At 39.5% G+C, this 19,981-nt stretch overlaps 1 protein-coding gene across 5 annotated transcripts in view; it reads right to left on the bottom strand.

Annotated features, from left to right (window-relative positions):
• Positions 1 to 17,333, bottom strand: part of MACROH2A1 (macroH2A.1 histone) — a gene marked incomplete at its 5' end in the record, with an annotated part of 36,265 nt that extends 18,932 nt beyond the window's left edge. For 4 of the 5 annotated variants that reach the window (XM_079542559.1, XM_079542561.1, XM_079542560.1 and 1 more), the window contains 3 exons: positions 2,003 to 2,200; positions 3,709 to 3,815; positions 17,162 to 17,333. In XM_079542559.1, the coding sequence (XP_079398685.1) occupies positions 2,003 to 2,200; positions 3,709 to 3,815; positions 17,162 to 17,333 (477 nt within the window). The remainder of the gene's footprint in view (positions 1 to 2,002; positions 2,201 to 3,708; positions 3,816 to 17,161) is intronic. The other variant, XM_079542563.1, reaches the window with a different exon arrangement.
• Positions 17,334 to 19,981: the final 2,648 nt, after the last annotated feature.

Genomic DNA, 19,981 nt, shown 5'->3' with positions numbered 1-19,981 from the left:
AGACATTCATTTTAAGGTAAAAACTGGCTTGTCAGAGAGCACAGTTTGTCTCTGTGAAGGACTGTCATCACAGGTTTCAGGAGACCTTTTAGAAATACTGTTTTGAAATGCATCTTCCCTTAGGGACAGCGCAGAGAAATACATCGTGCTTTCTGCCTGCATACCCATAAGGAATAGGCTGAACTTGTCTTTGTCTTGTCTGGTCATTTTTCTTCAGCTCCAGTATAACTGTGGAGGGGCAGTTTCCTCAATCACTATTCCTTCCTTTCAATTATATGACTGAAGTAAAATGATAAGTTGCAGGACATAATTGACTTACTGAATAAAAAAAGAGAATTAAGAACACTTTGAAAAGGATGCTTCATGAGGACAGTGAATTGACTGCTGCAGCTATCGACTCAACTGGTACCAAGAATCATTTCATATTGTAACTGAATTACTACTTGTGAGCTCATTTAAATCTTTGTTGCCTCAGCACTACAAGTGCTGAAGCTGAAAGCACACATGGAACACTAGGCAGCCACCTTTCTCCTATCACTCCTTCCCAAAGCATATAAACTAAATCTGCAGCTGAACAACTAAGACGACTGATACAAAGGTGTATTTGTGCTTCTAGAAGCTGTTGCCATGCTTTTCTTTACACAAATGTTTTGAAAATTACATTTTCATGGGTCCCATTTCAGTTCCCCTAGAGTTTACTGTTAACTGAATACCAATATAGAAAGGAGACCACACAATTTATTGTGTGGAAGAAAAACAGAAACCCACAACAGACTTCCTGCTTTTGTAATCAAGCAGAAAAAACAACCCAGATTTAGAAAAATTATTAGTGCACAGTTATAAGAAGCATTGCACTTGAAATGTCAGCTAGTAGGTGTTCTAATAGGGAGAATTAAATTCAGCAGTTCAAAACACAGTGAAACGGTAAAGATAGTGACCAAGTAAACAAGAGAGACACACAGGATGAATACAGAAGCTCTGTTTGACTCAGAAGGGAACATTTTCAAATGCACTGTCTATTTCAGGAAAATGTGCGTGTGTACTTTTCCTCCTACTTCCATTATCTATTGATTTACAATGGTTATTTTGCAGGAAAAAACTTCCTTGGTTGCACACGCACACATTAGAAAGATTCCCTACTCCTGCAAACTGAAACTAAAATTGGAAAAAAGGCAGCTACATGTTTTTCTTGGCTTTCTTGCATAAGAAAATCGTATTTTGGACCTCTTGTTCTTCCCCTCAACCTTCCTCCACCTTCCTTTTGAGTTAATTTCTTAAATTAAATTCATTGGTAAAACACTAAGTCTAAACATGGAAGAATCTCATTTATAACATACTAACAGGTGGACACTGTGAGTCTTCAGCTGAGCCCAAGAAATCGTGTGTGACCACAGTTAATGCAATTTCTCTGATGCTGCAGAAGCCTGAACTACCTGCTCCAGGAGAATTGCATCCTACTTCAGAAGGACTATTTCACCCTGTCTGAATTTCAGCAAATGAACTGCAGTAAGAGGAGTCTTATATTAACCTGGAGCAAAAAGATTAATCCAGAAACCACACAAAAAAACAACATCTGAAAACACGACGGACACATTAATGGCTGCTGACATTATTATAAGGCAAGTGACCTAGAGTACTGTTTTTCTTCAACATTTACAACTTTAGAGTATACTCAAACAAAGTCCAACCAAGTTGACTCTGTCTAATGCAATGCAGACACTTGTGCAATCACAGCAAAGGGATCCCTACAGCTGCTATGTGAGATCCCATTTGTGCCTGCTGGTGCCTCCAGCAGTGCTCACCCAACAACCTGACGAAGACTAAAGCACTCATCACTTGCCTGCCTGCCACTTCTTCCACATACTGCAGGGATTGGGCAGCACTCTTCCCTCAGCATTTGCTTGTGCTTGTACTGAAATCACTATCTTTAACCACATGCTAAACTTCCCTAGGTGATGTTCCCTACAGCTTGTTTGGGTTGAAAATAAATGGATTACTCTACCTTGGATTTCCTTGCTCCTTTCTTTCCACCTGTTTTCTTTGATACAGTTTTTTTCTGTGATGGAGACTTTGCCTTCTTTGCTGGAGGTGGAGTGATGATGGCTTCCAGTTTTCCTTTTGAGCCCCGCTTCTTTGCCAACAGCTCTGGGTGAATATTGGGCAACACTCCACCACTGGCTATGGTGACCCCTTTCAACAGCTAATAAGAAAAATAAAAGTTGCAGATGACAAATTCCAGCATTTACACACCAACAACAGAAAATGGCTTTTACTGCAAACTTCATACACTGTCTTGAGTTTTAACCGATTCTGCTATGTTTTTCAACGTGTATCTTGAATAAGACAACACGAAGCACACGAAAGATCTGAAGTTAATCATATACTGAGGTGTGAGTGTAAAGGGAGTACGTATTCTGCTTGCACATACGCTGTTACTGTGAATGTCACTTGAGCTCTCACAAGAGCTGTTTCTTCATTAAGCTGTGAAGCCATGTGAAGCCATGCAATGAAGGCTGCTACCCAGCTACCAGAAACCAGGCTGCCTTGCAAAGCCCTCATATCTGTGGCTGGGGATTCTTTGTTTTTCGAGGAACGGGACCCTAAAGTCCATGATACAGGACTGCAATAATTACCACGCTGTGTGAGACACAACATATGTCTCTATTGCTGAATTTCCATCGGCAGGCATTTTTTTAAACAGAAATTATTTCTTAGAAAAAGGAACTTGAAATGGAGGGTAACATCTGTACAAATCTCTATACCTGGAAGTCTTTCTTCAAAAAAATCTGTATGTAGTTGAAGAAAAGCAGATCAATACTCAAAAGTGTGCAGTTCATTCAAGCCTTTAAAAGCAGAGGTGAAATAAATCGCGGTCTGTATTTAAAGCCACTTAAACCTTTTATTTTTTCCTAACATCTTACTGGGACTAATTAAGTATTAGGGAAGATAGAAACAGTGACATCAAAGTCTCTCAGGTATTTCCCACTTTCTGATTCACATTTACTGCTCCCCAACCACAACCCAGCGGGGCTCTCAGCTTACAAAAGGAGATATTATTAAAAAGGAAAGCATTATTTACTTCCACACAAAAACAGAAGGAGGATGATTTCTTTTCGGCTCTATCACGACACACAGGGTTGGAACAATATCTTATCAGATGTTTTACAGCACCTCCAAAAAAGGGACGTTAACTGTGGCCAGTGCCTCTGGCTGACACCACAACACTGTAATAACAATGCCCAATTATTTTTTTGCTAAATTAGACATCTTGAAATCTGTAAAGGACACAGACTTGCAAGAGTTCCAGAGCTCTTCATGCTGGGGTTGCCAAGACAGACTTCGATGGGAACAGGATAAGTCCCATGGAGTCCTAAGCTGGTTAAGGGGGAAGACAAAAAACAAACAAACAAAAAAGCCCTCTGAGAGTTTGTGATAATGCTCTTGTCTTCAACAGAAGTGACTGCAACAGTGCAAGCAAATGTCACACCACATTTCCTGTGTATTTTCACACATTGGAAGTATCCTGAAATACATAATTAAGCTGAGTGCTTTTTGTTACACAGCCGGTGTGCTGGTGAGCGAATTGGTTGTTTCGTGGTGGGCTGTTCAAGAAGCAGAGGTCTTGAATTACAGTTCAGCTATATGGAAAGACAATTTTAAAAGCCCTGAAGGAAATCCTGGCCCTCACACGGTGGGGTTTTTTCTTACCTGATTTAATTCCTCATCATTTGCTACAGCCAACAGGATGTGTCTCGGAGTGACTCGACCCTTCTTGTTGTCCCTTGCTGCATTTCCAGCCAGCTCCAGAATTTCCGCTGGGAAAAAAAAGTAAGCCCCTTTTAATTACATAGTGATTGTTCTTAATGACTACAACATATTATTTAGCATCCATTAAATATATATATAAATAAATAAATGTGAACAGTACGATGTTATTCCTGACTGTTGTCATATAACCTCAACATCTACACCTAAAATCACTGCATGCTTTCCTAGGTGCAGTCACTGAAGGCAGAAATGCACATTTGAAGACCTGTGGTCTAAACTATATTTACTTTGTCGTCCTTATAAAGTTCTCAACTTTTCTGTGTCCTTCTCAAGCTTATTGTGTGTTTATTTCCCCCAGTTCCCTTTTCTATAAGGTGGCACAGGACCAGATGCACAAAGGCAGATTTTTCTAAAACCTGTCACAAATACGAATTCTGGTTTGCATGGCTTCCACTTTTTTTAATTACTAGAGAAACTGCTATTCTCAGTTCCTTACCTGTAATGTTATGGAAGCATATAAGCACACATCCAAGTTAGGATACTGCAAATACAAGCTATGCAGATGCTACACTTAATGATTTTTTTTTTGTCTCTTTAAGAAGTTGGCCAGAAAAGGTAACTGATAAATCATGTTTGTTTGCTCCTAGTAGATCATCCTCTTAAAAGAAATTTCCAGCCCTTACAAATTACACTTAACAGCTGTGCCTATGATGACCTTCATTGGAATTAGGAAAGATTAACTTGCTTTCCTATAAGGATCCATGAAGTGCAGGGCAGGAGCCTTACCTGCTAATTTCTCTGTCTTCCACTCAACAAGCCTTAGGCAAAGAACATCATAAATTAAAACAAAGCCAGGGGAACAAGAAAAAAAGACATCATATGTTTATCTGATTTTGCAGTTACAAGCTATGACTGTCTTCATTATCCATACTTTCATTATCCAAACTTTCACCTCCCTCTGCACAGACTGTTTCACACTGCTTTTGGAACACTACCTTCTCTAAAACCTGGAAGTGTTAGGAGGGAAACAAAAAAAAATTGCCTTTTATACACCTAGAACATGAAAACATGCTAAAATTTAACATTAGAACCTGTGTATCAGAGTGCTTTCCTATTTAATGAGAAACTATATCAAGAAAGCCCTCCCATAAGCTTGCTTTAGAGGCAAATAGAAGTAAATTAAGATTGTAATCCTAACACGAAAAAGATCAAAATCAAGGGTCGTGTGACCACACGCCTTTACTGTAGCACACAGTAACTGTTAAGCAATACCACATAGCACAGACTGGCTTTTCATTAGACTGAACGTGATTCTCCATCATTTTTCATCACAAGCCCCATAAGGAGCTAACAATGGCATCCACAGGAAAACGTACAGCTGCTTCTGCAGTGAAGTTTCATCAAGGATTTTGGTGGACTTTCACCATTTTTGTGTTCTTTAAAGCGGGCAATTTACTTTTTTATAGGGCAAGACAGAACACAAAGTTTAAGCCCTGGAAAGGAACTCTTATAACATCTCACGCTGACAACAATTAATTTATTTTTAAAGCAGGATTAGCAGGGTAAGGTCAACCTGGCTATGCTTTCCACACCTCCAAAGAACAGAATTAAGCTGGCATAATCCATTCCACATACTTCTCATAAGCCACAGCTCAGACATTTGTGGTTAAGCCTGCCTTGCCTGTTGTGACAGAGGACCTGTATCACATTCCAAAGGGCAAGCTGTGCTCTTGGTTACACCCTGTGCATTCCCACTGACCTCAATAAGATTCTTTGGCACTGCAATGCCACCACCTCCACCTCTCCAGAGCAGGAATCATTTGGTTTGTATCTCAGAGTTTACTACTGGCTGAAAAGCACGGCTGCAAGCAGCAGGCCGCTTTTTGGTTTGCCAAAAAAACAAACTTCCCCCACCTCCGCTCCTTTACTGCGTCAGGCACTGCTGAACAGTTGGGCCGTGTTATTCTCTGCAACCCATCGGCATAGCTATGCAGGCAGGTCATTTTGTAACTAAAGAGTCTAAGAAAGTGTTATGCCTGTAAAGCACAGAGGAATGTTTTATTTGTTCCTCATAAAACTCAAATGTCTGCCCTGTACAGTGGAGAACTGTTCTTGCAAGTGCTAAGCCCTCTTCCTTGGACAGGAAACTCATTTTGAAATTACAGTTTTCTAATGGTCCTTTAGGGAAGTTGAGGTACCCCGCTTCCTTTTTGGGAACAGAACGCTTTGCACTGCTGCTGAGGACCTCAAAAGAGGAGCTCAGGGAGAGGAGGAGGGCATGGAGGGTGGGTTTTTTCTTTTGACCTTCTCCTAACAGCTCCAGCCATAATCGGGCATTGCTTGTGCATGCAGAGAGCCTGCAGCACAGGGAGCTGCACAACCCTGCTGTGCGCACAGGGCCAGAAAGAGGGGACCCTCAAAGGGGATGGGACCAATACAGAGAACAACTTCTTGATTTAGAACTGACAGAGACAAACCCAATCCAAAGCCAGCAGATCAGAGCCCTTACATATCCTCCTGGAAATGGAGACCTTCTGGATCCGGATGGGATCCAAAATACGTGGCTGGATTCTGCTTGCAGCCGTTTTCCCTTTCATAGCTGTTTTATCCTACTCTGAATCTACAAGATTTAAAGGGTGTTTCATCCAATGTTTTAAGCTGATCTTAAATGAGGCAAAATCCAGCCTTGTCAGTAAGGGAGCCGATTCACATTTCCAGAACAATCTCTCTGAATTTAGGCACGTGGTGAAAGAGCAGTAGGTGGGAAAAGGTAATTAAAACTGTGGTTTGATCCCCATTCTGCAGTCAGATCCTTCTTTGGGGCAATGTTGGAAGCACCCATCTATCAGCATCAAGGGGCTGAGTCACCGAAGCGCTCTGCTTCATTAAAGGTAACGTTCTAATGATGTGCAGCATCCCTACAGAGAGCACCACGGAGCTGGAACACAGGCAACCAAATGAAGGGCCTAATGCACAGATACATACTTTTTATTTTTTTTTTTAATACTGTAAAAGATTTAATGATTTAATTATATCTAAGTTTTTCATTTATGAACACAAAGCAATCAAAGTCTGCCTGAGTATGTGAACAAGTAAATAAATAATGATCATCTATGAGAGCTCTCATCAAATGAATGTTCAGGAATATCCATGCAATTCAACAGAATCAAAGATGTAAAGCTTCACTTTGGCTGAGGCAAAATAAATAAAGTCCTATGAGCTTCCATATCAGACTCACCAGGCACATATATCCAGCCAGAAGAACAAAGCAAGATCACTTTGCAAAAATGAGGGCTCACAGAAAGGAGGAAAGTAGGTTGCATAATGTCTGCTCCGCTTCTGCCATATATTTACCCAAGTTATTTCCACCCTAGAGAATAATTCCATGGCCACCACTCAGGCAAAGGCAACTATGAGACATACTTTATAAAAGGAGCTTTTTTAATGTATTTTTTTTTTTTAACAGGAGGGAAATACACAAGTTGTTCATCACGACAAGCTTTCAAAGACATAATTCTTCAATTTTCGTATATTGGAATTTAGGTTACTAGGAAGAGATGCTCTTTATGGTTGGCTTATAAATGATTTTCCCCGTGCTTTTAAATGCATTTCAAATGACAAAAAAACAAACAAACAAAAAAAAAAAAACAAAAAAAAAAACCCAAGAACAACACACATTACTTCACCTGCAAATGTAAGAAAAAAATCCAGTAAAAAGTGGAAGAAAGCAAACAATTGTGAAAGAAAAAACTAAATAGGAATGCCTACATGTGATACACTGATGTATGAACTACTTTCTGTAGCAGTGGGTGTGTTAGGAGTCAGACTACATCATGAACACAGTGGTTTGATTCAAAATACACAGTTTAAGAAAGTCTTAAGTTGGGAAATTTTTTCTTAACTTCAGTTTCATTTAATTTATACAAGTGACAAATCCTTTGCAATGCTTGGAACAAGGCAAATGGATATTGGTAATGAAAACTGGTCTAAGCCTGTTCTCAGCACTCAAAGAAAAGCACCAGGGTTTTGTTGGTTTTTTTTTGGTTAGCTTTTATTTTTTGTCCCTCTTGAGGTTTCTAAAGTTCAGTTCAACATTTTCAAAAGAGAAAAGAAAACAGGTTGTATATCTTTGTACTTAAGCCTGAGATAAGACCACAGGAAAGGCTGCTCTCGAGGCTTTTCCTATTCAAACACTATCAAAAAATGTTAGAAGTCTCTACAGAAACCTCATCCTGGAGCAAGCTGCCAGAGTAAGTTCCTCATCCTTCACTTGCAGAGACCTCTCTGCTCTGATCCTCTCTTGGACATCCTACAAGGTTCCCAGTTCCATTACCTGCATTTATTTCACTGCTGCTCATTGAGTACCAGGCCTTGGGTATTTCATAACACTTGCAGATTTTGAAACAAGAACTCAGCACCGAGGTTCAAATAAAACAAATCACTATTGGACATAAGCAAATCAGGCACAGTAACTATAGACCTGGATATAAACAAAATTAAGTGTGTGTTTCTCCCACTCCCACCAGCTCATTTACCCTAACAAAGTATTACCGGTCATTATTGACTAAAACTCCTTTGGAGCTTAAATGACAAAGCCTTTAGCTTAGCATGCATTCAGGCTGTCGTACTTTCTAAATGTAAATATTCGATTTAATCATGTCTGAGTTCATCCCAAAAGTGCTTTGGGTTTGGTTTTGTTTTTTTTTTTCTTGTTGTTTATGTCTCAAACTCAAAATCTGCTGTTGCATTGAATCCTTTTGTCTGCCTTCTCTTCAGGGAGATGAAATCATAGCTTTGAAAATTAAACCCTTAACAACTAACAGGTGATGCGCTGACATGAAGCCAACTTCTGAAGGCTGGAGCTCCAACAAGGAACTTTTTCCAAAAGAAATTTCAAAGCCTCTCCTCACAATAAAATATTGGAGAACAATATCCAGAAATGAAAGAAAAATGAATGCTGACACAATTCCACTGAGAAAAAGCGTATTGGCTACAGACCAGCAATATGACAAGGAGTCTGTTCATTGTATTTTAAATTAATCAACCTTCCATCAGCAATTTATTGACTTCAGAATCATTTTGCACGATTCCGGAAGGTTTTAACCCAATCAACCCCAATCATCAAAGATTATTACGAGCTTCCTGCATTCTTCTTTCTGTGTATTCCACCCAATCCCCCCGGAATCCACCGTCCCAGCAGTGGAAGCAGAATCATTTAACAGCACTTTCCCTCTTATGCATTCCAGTAAAACAGTTCTCAGCCTTGGTTCAAAGTCATGGAAATTCGATGCAGTGAAAATCAATTCAAGATATTTTACTGCCATGAACAAGCTTTGGTGAAACCTCAACTCTCAGCAGGGCAATCATTCTCTTAGGATGCGATAAAAAACTCTCAGGCTTCAGTCCCTGAGCTGTATCAAAACTAGGCCCCTTAGAGGAGAAACTGCGGGCTTTGCCAAGTTATTCTAAGTTTTGTGTTTCTGTGAGGCAGATGACAGACTGCTGTTTACATAGAATTCGAGTTCAGGCCACAAAAGCCACTTCCACTTAGAGCCTTCTGATCTGACTCACACTGCTCTTCAGCTCTTTTTTCATTTCCACAATTTATATGAAACTTTTTGCTTTTTTTGTTTCTCCTTTCCTTGTAGGAGATGCAATGCTATTTAACACACTATTTTTCGGGTAAATTTTCAGGTTAAATGTTGTCAGTAAAATGTATATGAATTCACTTCATGGTGACACTTAAGAGGGAACTTTCTGAAATCTAAAATGTTACTTATTACCACAGTCACACTGCGAGTACTAATTTCAAAAGCGATCCCCTATTTCTCCTCCACTGACTTACAGACTCCCATCCAACTCTGCCTTTTTCCTTCTCTTCCTTTGGAGCTTTCCCTACCCAGCAGTTTACACTCTGCTCTTGCTCCTAACAGTTTACATATGCTTTAGAAATACACTCTGACATGATTAATTTAACTGCTGCCAGACATTACTCGATCAAGTGCAGCATGTGTGCTTTGGTCTGGCTGTTACAGAGGGCAGGAGACTGCTGACGTCCTTTGACTTGGTCCTACTCGGTCTTTGACCTCTGTAGGCACGTTAGAAACTTGCATATCCAAACATCAAAGAAGTCAAGTGGCAGATGCCAATCATCTACTGAAACTCAGTAAACATTCATAACATGATTAACCAAGGAAAACGAGGAGATGACTTCGTACTGAAATTCTACAGTTTGCTGAAATGACTCCAAACCTTGGGCAGAAAGAGGAAATAGAGGTGTATCTCAAGGACATTGCAGCCATGCCCACGTAGAGAGAAGCAAAGCACACAGGTTACAGCGTAGCCTTTGCTGAACAAGGACCTGATGCAATCCATGCACAATCCATGCACGCTGTGCTCTCGTTTTTGTAGCACGCTCATTTCTAAAGATCTGGCAGATGGCAATAATGGTTTTATTAGCTACCACCTCTGACAGCAAAGCAAGCAGGATTCCAAATTTATTGCTGAAAACATCATGACTCATTAAATTACTGTTGTCTCTAAGTCTTTCTACAACTCCAAGTCCTTTTTGGCACTAAGACTGCAATGAAAGCCATAATAAATACAGGTGTCTGTAGGCAAACATAATTGTTATTGTTTAGAAGAAAAACATTTAGAAATATTTGTACAAAGAATTTTGTAAATGTATTTACAAATACAAACTGCTACTTTACAGAAGCAGTTATGGAGAGGCTAATAGGACATTCAGCACTTTTTGTTTTAGTTTTAAATCTGTCTGCAGGACACACCGTGCAAGAAGTTCTATTACTTTGGGTCTTCAGCAGTAGTCTAATTTAAAGAGTAGCTACAATTTCATCAGAGCAAAAAAACACGTTTTACTGATATTCTGTCCCCAACAGGCACCCAACAATGAGGGTTCCAGAGGATTACTGCTTGAAATACTCTTCCTACTACCTAAATGCTGCTTTTCCAGAGTAATCCCTCCGATTCCAGCCATTTGCAACTTAAGGGCTGGCTTTTGAAGCTAGAAATGCCATCTTCCCATTTAGCCTCCCAATGGATTTTATTTCTGTGGATGTGTAAAACAGTTTTCTGAAGTTACTCTAATTTCTGGAACCCATATCTTGCAATAAGTGTTACTGCAACCCAGGCATTTTTGTAATGGAGGAAAAGTACTGCCTATTTATTTTAAGAATATTGTGTTTCACTGCATGTCCCCTCAATTTATTTCTTCCCCATTGAAGTTTACATTGAGGATGAAGCATTTCATCCTGCTGCACCTAAAAATCTGTGTGGAATTTCACCCTTGAAAGAAAATCAGGGATAAATGTAGAGTGGAAAAAAAAAAAAGACTTAAGATCCAATGCAAACACATTGCATAACCAGAATTCAAGCATTCTTAAGCAAACCTTATGGCATAAAGGAAAGTACTGTTAGAATGCTTTCTTCCCTTCATGTCAGACAAAATGTGAGGAAAGAAACTGGCTCTTATCAGTGATGTCATAAAAAAAAAAAAACCTCCCCAAAGCACAGATCCGACATATTAAAGTGAGAATTAATATTACTCTTTTAAACTCTCCATCAAAATTCATAAAAGCCTGTTGCTACACATTGTGGAAAATTTGTTTTGGCAGCAGTGAGCCAGGATCACTTCAAATTGCTGGAAAACCCCCCATACAAATCCCATACAAGCAGACCAGGCCTGCTTGCAATTGAAACATTATTACAGGCCATGGACATTTAAGAACACAATACAAATGCAGCCCTCAGCCCGAGGACAGGATAAAATATTTGATAATTTGAAGTAATGAAAGCATTTACACGCATGGGCTGCAGTGTCTGAAATGTCAAAAACACCGTGTTTGATATTTCCACAGTGTGCCATTACTGCTAACTTACCCCAGTGATGTCCTGCATTCTTTCACATGTTCTGCAAGGCAGGGATAATAGGGTTATTATGAGAGAGCAGTAAGGCCTGTAGCAGTGACCCATCATGCTAGCAGCTCTCTCGTCTAATGGGACCATGGGATTTAACCCAAGTTATTTTCACCTAAACAACAATACGTATTTCTCAGAGAAAAAAGTCCAACAGATGCTTAAATTGCCTACAATAGTCAGTGATGAAGCACAGCCCTAAGATTACATATTTTATGAACCTAATACCTGAATAGCAGCCCTCACAAAGAACTGCTACTCTGTCCTTCAGTCTACCATACATTTACTGAAATGCTGTTCCCCTTAATAATTATTGACCTTTAAGCCAAACTTTCAAGACTATTAAATTGAACAGCAACTTATACCAGAAGTCATTGCTTACTTGTAAATCAGGCAAGTAGAGATGGAATGTTACTAGAATAAAGAGGAAACACAATTCTATATTAAGAGTATTAAAATATAACTTGAATTTAGCAGCTATCAGTGAGAGACAATAATCTGCTAATCAAGGTGTAAAAACAAAAATCAAATAAGCACCAACAACCCCGACGTCTCGTTTTGTACATTATCTCAGAATGGCACAAATGCAAATTTTGATACAAAGGTACCCCTCTGAAGTAGGTATCGATACAGACCAACCAGTATGTGTTGTGAGGGCTTTTACCACGTGAAAATGCTTTCACTTTTACTGTTTTTCATCAAACCTGATCTGCGTGGCTTGCAGAATACAGCAGAGCACCAATCTGGCAAGTTGCTTTGATTAGCTTAGCGTTTGTAACTAGGAGGGCTGCACTGAAGTTCATGGGACAACAAGTTAAGACAGGAACACACTTAAGGGTTTACAGGGTAGGAGCCAAGGAAGGGCTAATCAATGAAAGAGAGTTCTTCATTTACATACATTTGAAGCACACTGATTCATGCCGGTGTTAATTCGCAAAGAATGTTAGCCACTCAAGTTATAATGATGCCAAGTTTTAAATCTAAGTTGCCACTTCTTAAAGAGTTGCAATTTCTAGCTGTGACAATCTCACTTCTGTTGAGGAAAAGACTGAAGCCTTATGTAAAAGAAGAACGTTACAAAAGTGCTTTGCTATGATGCTATTTTCTAAAGGTTTCTGCCTGCAAGGCTACTGCATAAACAACTGTGATGTGCTTTAGGCCTGGTATTAATCCATTTTAAAAGCACATCGGAGCTGAAGAGGTAGTTTCATGCTTGCTTTAATAAGGCATGGGCCCTACAAGCCCTTTAATTTACCTTAAACCTCTTCTGGGACACAGTTTGTGGCATAACACTGTAATAGGGATTAGTGCTTCTGAAGCTGTCTGCTTAAATAGAAGGAACGTATCACAGTAGTGAATACGTCTCAACTGTATCAAAAAGATACTGTCAATTAATTCTCTTCTTAAATTTCATTATTCCCCGAGGATCATTATTTATGGCAGTCTCAGAATGCCTGGAACTTCAATCTGCTTTTAACCTAATGCTTTTTTTTTATTGTGGACCTCTCAGCTACCCCTCTGCCTCAAAGCAGAAGCTCAGCAGTACTTCTGCTTCGACAAACAGGGCAAATCATTGTTTTCCTCTGTGACCCTGTAAAATTTTTCAGCAGCAGGCAGAACACGAGAGGTGAGCAGCAGTTCAAGTTGATCAGTTTGCACTTTGGAAAGTGAGCATCTGAAGCGAGCAGTTAAACGCAGTGCCTTCAGGAAGGACTTCTCTTTTGCAGCCAATCAGCAGCTGGCTTGAGAAAGTTTTCCACATCGAAAATTAATCAAGGTGAAAATGCAATGAACTGAACTGTGGCGCGTGAACCTCCATCAAGGGATTCTGGTGACATCAGAAAGGCTGAGAACAAAACCTAAGGTGAGCAGCAGAGTGCCCCAGGTGCAGTTCTAGCCCTAGGACTGAAAAGGTGCTTACAGCACATTTTAACAAAATACATGGTCAACAGTACACAATGGGCAATAAAATCTCACTGGGGGAAAAGAAAAACCCTAATGGAGAAAACAGACATTTTTTTTTCCTACCTTACTTCAGTAAGTACAGAACAAGAATAAATCAAAGCCTTATTTCTTCCGTATTCCTGTTCTATAAACTTCCCATTTCCCTCATTTGCTATGACATTTTAGCAATTGAAAATTGTTTACAACACAGAGAAGATGATGGGGGCAGGGGGAACAGATATTGCTTGCAGGCCTGGTTCTTGCTGCCTCTAAACACACTTCATGAGATTTTTACGTATACATGAAGGCAAGGGCTTTCCAAGGGCAAGTGTTTTCCAAGGGCAAACACTGTAACCAAAGGACCATACTGTAACCTATGCAAGCTGCAGATCAAAAGAGACAACAACTGTTTACAAATACAGCTGGATGGGTTTGGACAAATGCAAACCACGCAAGGCCATCTGAGTGGCTGCAATGCCCCAGCCAAAGGCAACCTTGTTGCCTGACTCTGTATTTTATTTGATACAAACTGATCCCGATGCACATTGTTGCAGACGAAATGAGGAGTGTAGCTTTCCACTCATGTGAAGATAAGGAAGCAATAAATTACTGTAACAAAAGAGCCACAATAAGGAAAGATGACAGAAGGAATTAGTAACATCAAACTTCTTGACAGCTCCAACTAGTTAATAATAATGCCTAAAATTAGTTCTGCAGCTAAACAGAAATTAATCAAGAGAAATAAGACCCATAAATTATAGTTCTTCCTCATCCACACTATTCCTCCAGAGTGAAGAAAGCATACCCACTGCTTTATTATTGGTAAAACACAGTGATATCTTCTGCACACATGCTTGCACTCTGTTTACAGTGGATGATGCATATGATTTCCTTAGATAAAAAGGAGGAAAGAATAAGCAGGTGATATCCCTACAGAAAGCAAATTGTGAACGCTTGGTGTGCTGTTGGGAGAATTATAATATTTTTACAGGTAATAACAGAAATTTGCAACTCTTTAATACTTAAGTAGGATGAAATGTGAGATAAGGAAAATCACTTTATTGGCTGCTAATATTATGGGAATTTTTATTATTACTTTTAGAGTCACTACAATAAAGAGTACAGGGAAGATGTATTCTGGCTCCTGCAGAAGAAGCCATCAGAAGCCAAGAGAATGAAAATCAGCACAGCAAATGCACACAGCATTTAGTTCATAGCAACTGAAGCAGCCAGAGTAACCTGTGTGCTAAAACCACGTATGTTCCTGCTCTTGGAGCTAAGAGCAGATACACAACCCAATAGAAAAGCATGGGAAGAACACAAATGTAAATGGAAAAGAACTTTGTTGAGCACAGACTGAAGAGCTTAAATTACAGCACATGTTCCCGTTTGTAAGTAGTTAGAGAATTTTCACTTTTTGATGAGCACATCTTACCAGGTACCTTCAAAGTAAAAGCAGATAAAGTCATAACTACAGATGGACCCAAAACTGAATTGCAAGTCTGAACAGCTGGAAGCATTATGGAAGTTTAAATCCCAAGCTAAATCAAAAATCCCAGATCTGATCACGTTATGGCCTAATTTCAGATTTACATCCAGAGTTGAACTTTCACAAAGGCCAGCAAAATTTAGCACTTCATCTTCCAAAGGGCTGAAGTGAGATGCTGCACACACATGAACTAGTTTTCAAACCTTAGTAGGCTCCTTCCCATTAGCTCACATTTCTGCCATTTCATCTCAGTTTTTTTTCTGAAGACTTTCTTTCCTGTAACTGTGTTTCATATTTTACTTTTCTACTCTCCTCCCTGGATGTTTTCTGACTTATGCCGTTTATCATCGTCGTATCTCCATTATGTCATGTTCCTGCTTTGCTTTTTCAGATGGCTCAAACTTCACTTAGTCTCAGATGTGAACATATTTAAGAGCCTCAAGAAATAAATCAAGACTTCAATTTTGTAATGTAATAACTGCCAACAGGATAAAAGCAATAAAAACCACACAGAACAAAAATCTCTCTGCTTCCCATTCCAGGAGATTTCTGAATCATACTGAAAAACAAAGAAACTTGAAGTTGAGAAAAATATATTAATCATTAATTATTAAAAAAACTTTGCTACAGGGAGTGCAAGAAAACTTACAGAAAAGTGGGGAAAAAAAGTCGTCAGGCTGAAAAAGTCATAGAACAAAACTAAGGGAAGGAAAAGAGTATCTTTGTTTTTGGGACACATTTATCTTCATAAAGATAATCTTGACTTACATGTCACGAGGGCTAACCAACACACAGAGGGGGAAAAAAACAGCACAGAAGCTTTACAGATATTCTGAGGGAGAGGTAAAGATGCTTTTCCTCCTAAGCTCTCCTTCATCCTTCTCCCCTTTGCACCTCTTGTACTATTTCTTAAAGTAGCAGTGTGTGCAATTATTCATTAAAAAAAAAAAAAAAATATCTGAACCAGTACCTTTGGATCCACGTTAGTTAAAGGAGCACTTATTTCCCAAGCCCATAATTTGAACTGTCACTACCTCAGAAAACCTTTAAGTCAGTAAACCAACAACACGTGCTGCTCATTAGCAGCATCTTGAGCTCACCTGTATTGTTCTGTTTCTTGAAAAGGGCAGCATTCAAAGCCCCATTCAGTCAAGAGGCATTTTATTTGAGTTGTTATTGCTCTAAGCAGGAAACCCAGCTGAAGGAAACGTTAATTTTCAAGGCCATCTATGAAGTTTAAAAGCATTCTTTTAAAGAAAAGGTTCAAATAAGGAAAACTGTGAATATGAACAAATGAAAATAACAAAGTTTAATGGCTCAGAAAATTCAGCTATGTAATAAGAGTACCTCACAGAAATTAAGCACTTAATTATTCTCTGTTACCAATCTTCATTTTTAGGGGTGGAAGGTTTATAGGAAAAAGAAAAAATAGATCAGCCTATTTCTGTCCTTCCTTGTCAATATCTATTATGAGTTGTATCTAAAATAGCCTTCAATGCCTATAATCATAGTTGTCAATCAGGGCACTTGCTAAACCATATGCTTTGCTACTTTGTCCTCAAATGGAAAAAATGGAAGACTGAACTTCAATTCTTCCTCAGAGAATCAGCTCAGGATCACGGCTTAAAGATCACTGCTCCCTGGACACATTTGCATCTGCACATGTGCACATTTTGCACCAAACACCAACATAAACAAATGCACAGTAAAAAAACCTACTGTTCAGTGATGTGAGATCCAGCCATACTCACTGATGTAAGAATCCTTCTGACTGCCTATATGGAAAGAGTCAGAGCAAATCAAATACTGAACTGCACAAAAGCTATCTGAGGCAAGAGTGGGGATGACTGCATATTACTTTTGGCTCAGATGTGTCAACAACAGCAGTTACTTAAGCCATAACTTCTTTATTCATTCAAAAGCCTCCTATAAATCAAAGGATCTTCTAAAGCTTTTCCACTGTGCAAATTCAGTTTGTCTTATTTCTTTTGCTGTTGCTGTTTCATGTTGTTCTGCAATACCTACCAGTCAGATATTCCAGTACAGCAGCCATGTACACTGGAGCACCAACACCAATTCTGTACTTCGGATGGCCTTTCTTAATGTAACGGAGCATTCTTCCAACAGGGAATATAACCCCAGCTTTTGCAGAGCGTGAAGTCTTGGTTGACTTCTTCTTCCCTCCCCTGCTGGACATTTTGTCTGTGTTGGGTCTGGAACAGCACTCTGTATATTAGGGGGAAAAACAAAGACAAAAATTTGATCAGTAAGAAGTACAGCATTTAAATAATTTCAAGTGGTAATAGGGGAAGTAATTTTACATAGATCTGCTTTGAAATTACTAATCTGGAATTCCTAACATGTTAAAACTGGCACCGTTAGTGGAGTCAAGTGTGGTAACTACCTAACACGTAAAACAAGAGTTTCAGCATGAAAGCAGAGCCTGCTTTCTGCACTGAAGTCACTAGAGCTTTTGTACATTTTATTACTCTCCCTTAAGAATCTGTATTTTCAAGTGTGAATGAATTTACAGAACACAGACCTACGTAAGGTAAACTACATCTCCTGTACACTAAATGTGTCTTTCAAAAGGAAGCGAAATGAACCCCCTGCAATTTGAACCTGCCAGCAGCCAGCTCTGCTCACACTGAAGCCCATCAGAAGCCTTCGACCCTTCCATGACATAACAGTGGTCTAAACATCCAGCAGCCCTCTGATGATTGTATCTGTGTTTATCTCCGCGAAAAAACCTCCTGCTAATTCAGCTGTCAAATAGTTTTTTTTTTTCTCTTTGATTTCTACTTAGGCTGTAAATACAAGCTGGCAAATCCAAAGAGAAGGAGAGTTTGCAGGCTTTCAGCATCATGCACTGGGTTTTAAAATAAACTTGGGGGAAAGGAGACTGTCCAAATATTCCCTCCCTCCCTTCATCATGTCTGAGCTCCAGAGAAACCAAAGGTATGCATCACTGGTACATCCTAGCACTTTTCTACATGTCTAAACCCTAACTGAGGAGAATGCAAAGTCATTAATGTGATTATATACTCCTCAACAGAAGCTCTTTAAGCTTCATTTCCCATCATACCAGTTCTCTGTTTCCCTTTTATCTTTCTCTCATGTCCATACTGAATTCTCTCCTTCTCCTTATGAACTTGACTGTGTTTATTAACACCTGATTCCACGACTGAGTGAGCTCTGAATTAGGCCAAACAGGTTCACCAACTCTACTTTTACAACTTCTGCTCTAACTTCTGATCTGCACCGACGTGTCCTGACATCTTTTAAACCCCAATGAGTCACTGAGATACAGACTATGTAACTATCAAATGAGGACCATTCAGGAGAACTAAAGAAACTCAAAAACCAGCCATTTCTTTTCCTTTCCACTTCCATTCTCTGCTCATCAAACATTCTGTAAGTGCGTAACTCGTTAAGTGAAAGAATGTCAGCTGGCTTATTGATTGTTACAGGTAAACAAAACAATCCCAGGTTTTTTTAGCCAGACAAAAGTCAGACCACATTTATGAAAGTGATATCAACAAACAGACAGGAAATTGGAAGGGGAGCCACTGAAAGCACTGCTTTCCCTCTCCTCGCTGTGAGCTCAGCTCTGCAGCCACACTGTGAAGAAGACAAATGCCCACTTTCCTCCCTTGAGGAAATGAAAGGCACAACTGATTTTAAAACCCTCCAATTTAGCTCCAGCCTTCCATCTGAGCTCTGTCACTGTTAGGAAGATGGCTGGGTGTGGTTTCCAATTGGCTATGGGCTTTCTGCCTGCAAATATTCTCATAGTCTGCACTCCATTGTCATCATTGCCACAGATGTTTAATCTCATTAAGAAGTTCACTGAATTTAAGCACGAGAGCACACACAAGAAATATCCATGCTTCTAGCTTCCCCCTTCATTCCTCTGTTGTGTAACTGATCAGAATGACGAAAACCAGATTTTTTTTCCATGGAAAACCTGCAACACTTAAATGGTAGAACTGTATGAACTGCTTGCCTAAATGCTCAAGGCTCTCCTTTTGGATGCCATGTAAGCCAGAATGCAAGTCACATTCAGATACACTTTCATTGCTCTATGCTAGCATATATAAATGGCAACTTGTGAGAATCTCAGGTAGCTTGCAAACTTCATTAATAGAAAAAAAAAGAAATCAGGTTCTTTATTGATACGGAGAAATCTTAGTAATCCGCACATCAAGTGCATTACACTGAATGCTAAATTAAGCATTTCATAATGAAGTGTCTGTATAAGACAAAAACTGGATTTTAACTGTCACAACAAGGTGCATTTTATAATACACAACACTTCTAAAAGCAGGTAATTAATTCCCCGTGAAAATCAATTTACTTTCCTCAGCTGTAGCAAGGATACTGAAGCTGAGCAGGATGGTGTGGGGAACCAAAAGTTGAAACTGGATACACTGTGTTAATTACAGATCTTACCTTCTAACTGGTTTGAGTCTAATCATTGGGAGGGGAGCAATTCAACAGACTACCTGCACTCCCAGCAAAAAGGAAGAAAGGAAAAAAAAGGAGGAAATGATTATATTCAGGAGAACTGTTCAAATGGGACTGTATTCATTCTGGGCTGCATTTTTCTACAAAGTCAGAACACAAAGTTGCACATTCCACATCAAAGGAAGATAACAGTAGAGTAGAAAAGGGAAGTAAATAACTTTGAAATTCCCTGGAAAGTTCTAAGCCCATCTCCACTTCCCCATGCTGGGCAATGCAGTCAAAGGGAAGGGGGAAGAGAGCCCATGGAACACCTTGCTGGATCAAGCTCTCCCTGGGAGCAGCACAGCTCTGAGCTCCTACAAAACACCTCTGCAGATA

This window comes from Tetrao urogallus (assembly GCF_951394365.1).
Source record: "Tetrao urogallus genome assembly, chromosome: 14".
Taxonomy (NCBI): Eukaryota; Metazoa; Chordata; class Aves; order Galliformes; family Phasianidae; genus Tetrao; species Tetrao urogallus.
Note: the sequence above shows the minus strand (reverse complement) of the source record. Positions and strands in the feature narration are given on the sequence as shown.